The sequence below is a fragment of the Gymnoscopelus braueri genome (genome assembly GCF_963280865.1).
Source record: "Gymnoscopelus braueri genome assembly, chromosome: 15".
Lineage (NCBI taxonomy): Eukaryota > Metazoa > Chordata > Actinopteri > Myctophiformes > Myctophidae > Gymnoscopelus > Gymnoscopelus braueri.
The window spans coordinates 7,260,572-7,268,522 of record NC_137620.1 but is presented as its reverse complement, the minus strand read 5'-3'; the positions used below and the strand labels follow the sequence as shown (position 1 = coordinate 7,268,522).

At 40.4% G+C, this 7,951-nt stretch overlaps 1 protein-coding gene across 3 annotated transcripts in view; it reads left to right on the top strand.

The window, feature by feature from the left end:
- The first annotated feature begins 670 nt into the window (after nt 1-670).
- Nucleotides 671-7,951, top strand: part of LOC308102496 (semaphorin-4A-like) — a 36,467-nt gene continuing 29,186 nt past the window's right edge. For all 3 annotated transcript variants that reach the window (XM_080452245.1, XM_080452244.1, XM_080452243.1), the window contains exon 1: nt 671-869. In XM_080452245.1, the coding sequence (XP_080308371.1) occupies nt 779-869 (91 nt within the window). In that variant the 5' untranslated portion in view covers nt 671-778. The remainder of the gene's footprint in view (nt 870-7,951) is intronic.

The following is a 7,951-nucleotide window of genomic DNA, read 5'->3' as shown; positions in this document are numbered from 1 at the left end:
GTATACAGTACCATGCCAAAAATCACTATGAGCATTATTCCCCTCAGATGGTACGGACCGTCCCTACTGGCTCACAGACTAATTGTGGTGTCTGGCATTTTGGACGTCACTTGAGAAAAAGACTTTGCTAAAAGGCTACTTCATCATGTTTGGACCTCTAATGTATTATTAATAGTGGACCTCTAAAGTATAGTAATGCCTGTATACATGCACGCACGCACGCACACACACACACACACATACATATACACACACACACACACACACGCACACGCACACACACACACACACACACACACACACACACACACACACACAGGTCAGGTCAATCAAAAAGTAAAGTAAAAGTTGAAATATTGGCAGGGGCACTTGTTCAGTTTCATTTGTACACACACACACACGCGCGTGCGTGGAATTTACTGCGCAAGTACTGTCAGCGTGTTTGGAAAGATCTAATTGATATCAATGATACCGGCTACACCAGGCTCGCAGATACACAAGCCCCGCATACGCAGGCTTTAAAATAAGACTGGAAGTGCGTGTGTGCGTATATGCACGTTTGTACGTGTCTCTTTGAAAAGTCTGGTGTAGGTCGGGCGTAACTTACCACAGAGAGGAAGGGGTGGTCCTGAAACCCTCTCTCACACATACAGTCTGTCAGACAGACAGACATGGCTGCCGTATGTTAATGTGTTAGATCGCTGCAGGAAGTCAGACAACAGATAAGATATTATCTTCGCTTTCTGGTCCATCTATCCACCCCGTGGTGTCCTTCATCATGCGTGGCGTAGGACTCCTCTTCTTCATTCTGCCAGGCTTGTTGGGGTCCTCTGTTTTTCTGGATCCCCCACGGACCTCCTACCCTCTCAGTAAGTCCATCACACTTTTACTTATTTTATTTATTTTTGTATTCAAATGTCCGTTTATAATTTGTTTATTTCACTCTGTGCCTTGATCTGTTAATGCTTGCTTAATGCCTTATCTAAAGCACTTGAATTGCCTTGTTAAAATGTGCTATACAAATACACTTGTCTTGTCTTGTCTTGTCTTGTCTTGTCTTGTCTTGTCTGGCCTTACCTTGTCTTGTCTGACCTTACCAGTTTTTATTTTGTACGTAGGCCACAGTAGGGTGACCATATTTCCAGTCACTCAAACCCGTGGCCACTTTAACCCCTGCGTCCAACTTATGGGCATGTCATTAAAGGTGAAAATATTTTAAAAGATCTTCAAATGTTATAAAAATGTCTTTTCATCAGATCTCACAATCTCACAATGGGCCACGAAGCTTACGCGCTGTGAGCTTGTAGACTGGCTATGTAATAATAATAATTATTATTATTATAATTATTATTATTATTATAATTATTAATATTTTAAATAGGGCCATTTTAATGAACACACCCTTCATGCAAGCACGTTCATGTACGTGCACATTCATGCACGTGCAAATATAGTTGGCACTATTGTTGATTTAATCAAGGGGAGCACATTTATTTTGGTGCTTTGCACATTGACTTTTAACCCTTGCTTTGTGTAGAAACCTACTGACACTTTTGGTGTTAGCGGGTCGAATTTGACCCGCTAACACCAAAAGTGATTTAACTCAGCCCAAAATATTCCAAAAATAATATTCTTTATTTATTTCCCCCCCCACCTCATAGCTGACTTGTTATGCATTCATATCAATGTAAACACTTTTTTAAATATGATTTTGGGTTAGGGTTAGGGTTTCATCTTTCAATATAGCTCGTTTTCAATTATAAAAATTCACTCATTACATTTCCTATAATGAAAACTATGGATAATGTTGTTATCTGGCTATAATAGACTAATATTAGAACACACTTCCAAAAATAAAATACCTGTTTTAGTTTTTTTTTACTTAAAACATTGTTAATATTATTAAACATAGTGACATCTGTGGTGTTAAGGGTCAAATGGGTGTACACATTAAACCAAATGGACCTGTAGGCCTACAGGTCCATTTGTAAAGGTCCATCTGGTAGGGTCATTATCTGCATTACAGACCCGTAAGCAGGGACGTGCTGGGCCCCTAATTCAGCCTGGGAATCTCAGATAGAGAGGCCCGGATTGTTTGCAGTTTAACATGTAACCTCTGTAGCATGCAGTTTAACCTGTAACCTGTTCAGCATGCAGTTTAACCTGTAACCTGTGTAGCATGCAGTTTAACATGTAACCTGTGTAGCATGCAGTTTAACCTGTAACCTGTGTGTAGCATGCAGTTTAACCTGTAACCTGTGTAGCATGCAGTTTAACATGTAACCTGTGTAGCATGCAGTTTTACATGTAACCTGTGTAGCATACAGTTTAACCTGTAACCTGTGTAGCATGCAGTTTAACATGTAACCTGTGTAGCATGCAGTTTAACATGTAACCTAGCATACAGTTTAACCTGTAACCTGTTGTTTAACGTGACCTGTGTAGCATGCAGTTTAACATGTAACCTGTGTAGCATAGAGTTTAACCTGTAACCTGTGTAGCATGCAGTTTAACATGTGTCGTGTAATTGAGGCATTAAACTGCGTGTTAGCAGGCTGGTTGTAATGAAGTAGAGAAAGAGAAGAGACGTCAGGTTTCCAGGTTCTGATCATAATTCGATTTATTCAGCATTCAAGTACAACAGCAGCCAGGAGCCCTCTCCTCCACGCAGCCCTTCGGCTGGTGTAGTGTGACCACTCGGAGTTAGATTTCATTCCCCTTTTAAACACTGTAGCTCACATTATAATACAGACGGTTCATGTGGGGTGGGGGTCAGTGATCCCCCACCTGTTGATCAAGGAGATCTTTGAACATTGGCTGACATGATTAGCAGCTGAATGCCAGGAAGCCTAGACCTGGCGTTTCCAGGTTAAACAAAAGGAAATGTAAATCGTACTTCACAGCTATGCAGAGTGTCCCTGATTATCTATGCAAACGCCAGGCTGAGTCTGAGTCAACAACACATTCTTATTCTGACTTTAGTAAAATAACTCCTAACTGATTTTACTTGCATACTGTTCAATAACTATAAGCCATACGGGCCAATATACCACACATGTAACCTGTGTAGCATACAGTTTAACCTGGAACCTGTTGTTTAACGTGACCTGTGTAGCATGCAGTTTAACCTGTAACCTGTGTAGCATACAGTTTAACATGTAACCTGTGTAGCATGCAGTTTAACATGTAACCTGTGTAGCATGCAGTTTAACCTGTAACCTGTGTAGCATGCAGTTTAACCTGTAACCTGTGCACACATAGGATCCAACCAGTCCTTGAGCACCTGCCTGTTTGCTTTCACAGGAGCATTGCCCTTCTCTTAATTAAATATCTTGCTGAACCACAGTTGCTCTCCACCCTGCTCTCATTCAATACAATGTAGGAACTTAGGTCGCTTTGTTTGAAAACGCTGAAAACGTTTTAGTTGAGCATGGCAGTCTCCAAGTATAAAAGGCACGAAAATAGCAAATGAAGTTGTCAGCACTCGCTATGCAACACTTTTAAAAACACGCAGCAGAAGAAGGAAATGTAAACGTTTCTCAGACATGAGGGTGTTAAGTGTGGTTTACATTTAGACTATACAAGTAACACTTAAAAGTGTGAACTTGCTACAGTAGGTTCTGTTGACAGGCTTTTTATTAGGGCTTATCTATGAATCATTATCGTTCATTTTTGTAATTATATGAAGTATGTACACTTTTGCTAGACTGGTTTAACTTATGTTGCCTAAATTGCTACTGTCCTTCACACCAACACGGTCTCACAGGGTTGGGGGTATAGTTGGGTAGGTTTGTGCGCCTGGATGACGTATTTCCGCTTTTATAGATGGGTCTTCAACGTTTTTCAGGTCAAGGACCCCCTAGCTGATAGAGAGATGAAGAAGGACCCCATACTGTGTATTTTTTAGAATGCTTTCCATTCTGTCATACAGAAACGTGAATGGTGTGTGCATTGTGGCCTTGCATAGAACTTTAAAATTCTGTTCAGCTCACAACCCAGACATCGTCATTGAAATGGTCAGCCAGCTCTGTGCAGTTTTGGAGAAGTAAAAACTCCTGACTAGACACATAGTACTTCAACATGCGTGAGAACACTGTTCCGTGTGAACCTCAAAATGGTGAAATAGAGCAGGGTGTTCTTCACAGCTTCTTCACAGCTTTCATGACATCTGACAATTCAGCACTAATGTCTTTGGCAACGTTACGAGTGACTCCATACATGGGCAACTGGCGGCCCTCACCTTCACTTAATGTGGCCCGCAGGTTAATATCGGAATACTGATATATTATTGATTTCAGCTGTTACAATTCATGACCCGCTTTAATTACTTTAGTCTATTAGTAGCTTAATGACTAGTATTACAATTCTATTATCTTTTTTATGTCCAATGTATTTGTATTTAAGTTCATAAAATTAACATAAGTATAACTACATGCATTTGAAATTAAATAAAAATGTTACTTTTCAGGATTCCAATAAAAAAATAGCACAAAAAAATCTGAATTCCATTTAAAAAATAGCAGATCTACAAGCTCAAAACGTGTCGCACTGCGACACATTTTGAGCTTGTAGATCTGCTATTTTTGCTACTTTTGTGTGACATAGAAGGCCCGACAGTATTATGCAATGTGACCAAGCGAGTGTGGAAATATAGTGGCCCTCTCCATGATCAAAGTTGTTAACATGTAACCTGTGTAGCATACAGTTTAACATGTAACCTGTGTAGCAGGCAGTTTAACATGTAACCTGTGTAGCAGGCAGTTTAACATGTAACCTGTGTAGCATGCAGTTTAACATGTAACCTGTGTAGCATGCAGTTTAACAACCTGTGTAGCAGGCAGTTTAACATGTAACCTGTGTAGCATGCAGTTTAACCTGTGACCTGTGTAGCATGCAGTTTAACATGTAACCTGTGTAGCATGCAGTTTAACCTGTGACCTGTGTAGCATGCAGTTTAACATGTAACCTGTGTAGCAGGCAGTTTAACATGTAACCTGCATGCAGTTTAACATGTAACCTGTGTAGCATGCAGTTTAACAACCTGTGTAGCAGGCAGTTTAACATGTAACATGTGTAGCATGCAGTTTAACCTGTGACCTGTGTAGCATGCAGTTTAACATGTAACCTGTGTAGCATGCAGTTTAACCTGTAACCTGGCCGTAAGGATCCATTTGGATCCCTGGCCTGGTGGTAAGAATGGGACAGCACGTTCCCCAGGTTCTATGTTCCCCAGGTTCTATGTTCCCCTCCCCCCCAAAAAAAGGTTCTATGTTCCCCGGGTTCTATGTTCCCCGCTCAACCAAAAAAGGGTTCTATGTTCCCCACTCATCCAAAAAAAGGTTCTATGTTCCCCACTCAACCAAAAAAGGTTCTAAAAAAGGTTCTATGTTCCCCACTCAACCAAAAAAAAGGTTCTATGTTCCCCGCTCACCCAAAAATGCAGGAAATGGTGAGACATTTAAAAAGGTTACATGTATTTATACCCATTAGCTATTTGTAATTTTTCAGTTTTTAAAGTGTCAAAATATCATGTTTTGAAAACTTCTTTGACATGACTCAAAATCTATTTAGGGGTGTCACGATACATTAATTTCACGGTACATATGATACGATACACGATATTGGGCTCACGATATCGATACGATATTATTATCATTTATACTATCATCAACATTGGCCATCATCTTCAGTTTCAAAGTGCTTAATTTATAAAGAATATAAAAAAAGTTACAACGTTTTTTACACACTAAAATAAATACAACTAGAAAAAGTCAAAAGTGCTCCTCGGAGCACAGGTCTACGCCAGGTCAGGTACGTCATTGTGGCCTCCTGGTGGCGGTATAATAGGCCAATGTGAAATGGGTGCCATTTCTTCCTAGGCCTTTCACGGCAATCGGACACTGCATTTATGATTTGTGCCATTTTTTTCCAAAAAATTGTTTTGCTAAATTAGACCTGCTGGTGGCGCTATAACAGGCCAATGTGAAATAGGTGGCATTTCTTCCTCGGCCTAGTGGAAATGTGCGTGTGAAATTTCACGGAAATTGCAAGCTGCGTTCATGATTCGAGGCATTTTGTTCAAAACGGACCAATCCTGCAAACTTTGGAAGCCAACCTTAGCCAATCAGGATGGAATATGGGAAATCTGACAGATCCGGGTTGATCACATGACTATAGAGATACTGTGTAACGATTTGCATGGCGTTTGGATAAAATCTGTAGGAGTAATGTCAAAAAATGGGTTTTGCACAAATCGGCCTCCTGGTGGCGCTATAACAGGCCCATGTGAAAAATTTGGGGCAGAGGTTCTGAATTGGTATCGAGGGAGTGTATGTGCACAATGGTCCCGGAGATTAGCTGGTAACACACGGACAGGACACACACACGGACGGATGGACGGACGGACAGGGGGTAAAACATACTCTCTCGCCATGCCTTTCGGCCTGGTGGAGACTATTGAGACTATTGAGACTATAGAGATTATGCAAGCTTAAAGGACAACCCATTTTCAACATGTCTTCATATAATTGGTCCTCACCAATGCTTATTATCATATGGTACAATTTTTGTCCAAGATGGCCGCCAGGGGAAAGGGGCGGGCAAGTTTCTGATAGTAATTTCTCCCCATTATGTTCAGTTGTGTGTGTTCAGAGATGTTATTAATAATTGGAAATTAAAAATGTATTTTTCCTGCATTTTTGGGTGAGCGGGGAACATAGAACCTTTTTTTTGTTAATGGGGAACATAGAACCTTTTTTGGGGTAAACGGGGAACATAGAACCTTTTCTTAGGTAAAAGGGGAACATAGAACCCAGGGAACATAGAACCTTTTTTGGTAAGTGGGGAACATAGAACCTGGGGAACATAGAACCTGGGTAACATAGGTACGGTCCCGGTAAGAATGGCCAAACTAATTATTTGGTATCAACCAAGTTTGGTTTGTAAATGAGAACATTACAAAAATGTAACTGCCCCTTGCATGCAAGATAAGATACTGTATAACGAGTCAAGAACCAAAACAAGTTAAGAATATAAATAAAAAATGAGCTCAGATGCAATTAAGTTCTTAAGAATGCAGCTTTCTGTTCCATTGTTAAGAGACCATGCATGCATAGGCTACCTAACATCCTCTACCACATCCTCTCTCTGGTGGAACTGAAGCATGCACACGCTCTCTCTCTCTCTCTCTCTCTCTCTCTCTCTCTCTCTCTCTCTCTCTCTCTCTCTCTCTCTCTCTCTCACACACACACACACACACACACACACACACACTATACAGTATGATATGCAGTGGTGGAAAAAGTACTAAACTATTTTAACTTATGTAAAAGTCCGGTAATCAAAGTTTACTTGAGTAAAAGTACAAAAGTATTGGCATCAAAATATACTTAGAGTAACAAAAGTTAAAGTACTCATCATGCACAATACCCTGTTTCACAAGTTATCACAATTATGTCTAAAATATTTTGAAAATAGCAGATCTACAAGCTCAGAACGCGTCATGATGCAACGCGGCGTGAGCTTGTAGATTTACTATTTTTAAATAGCCAAAGTTTAAATGTTTTGTAGTAATATAGCCTAATCAAAATCTACAAAGTAATTAGTAATCTTGTTTGAAATGACCAAACCTTGGTAGGCAGGTTTCTGAAGTGTCCACAGCCCACCTCTGGCTCTGAGACACTGAGCGAGTAGACACGGCATCTGCATTCTGGCAGACCAGCTAATCCACTGTTTCTCAATGTCCGGTCCAGGGACCAACCACCGTCCAAATGGACCTTTACGGGTCTGTAACTTTGAGAGTGTACAAACGGGTCCATTTGGTTCCATTTGTACACTCGCATAGTTAAAGGAGCATGTCACCCATTTTCAACCTTATCTTAATATAATTGGTCCTCACTATGCTCATTATAAGATGGCACAATTTCCGTCTACTCATTCTGATCTCATAGGT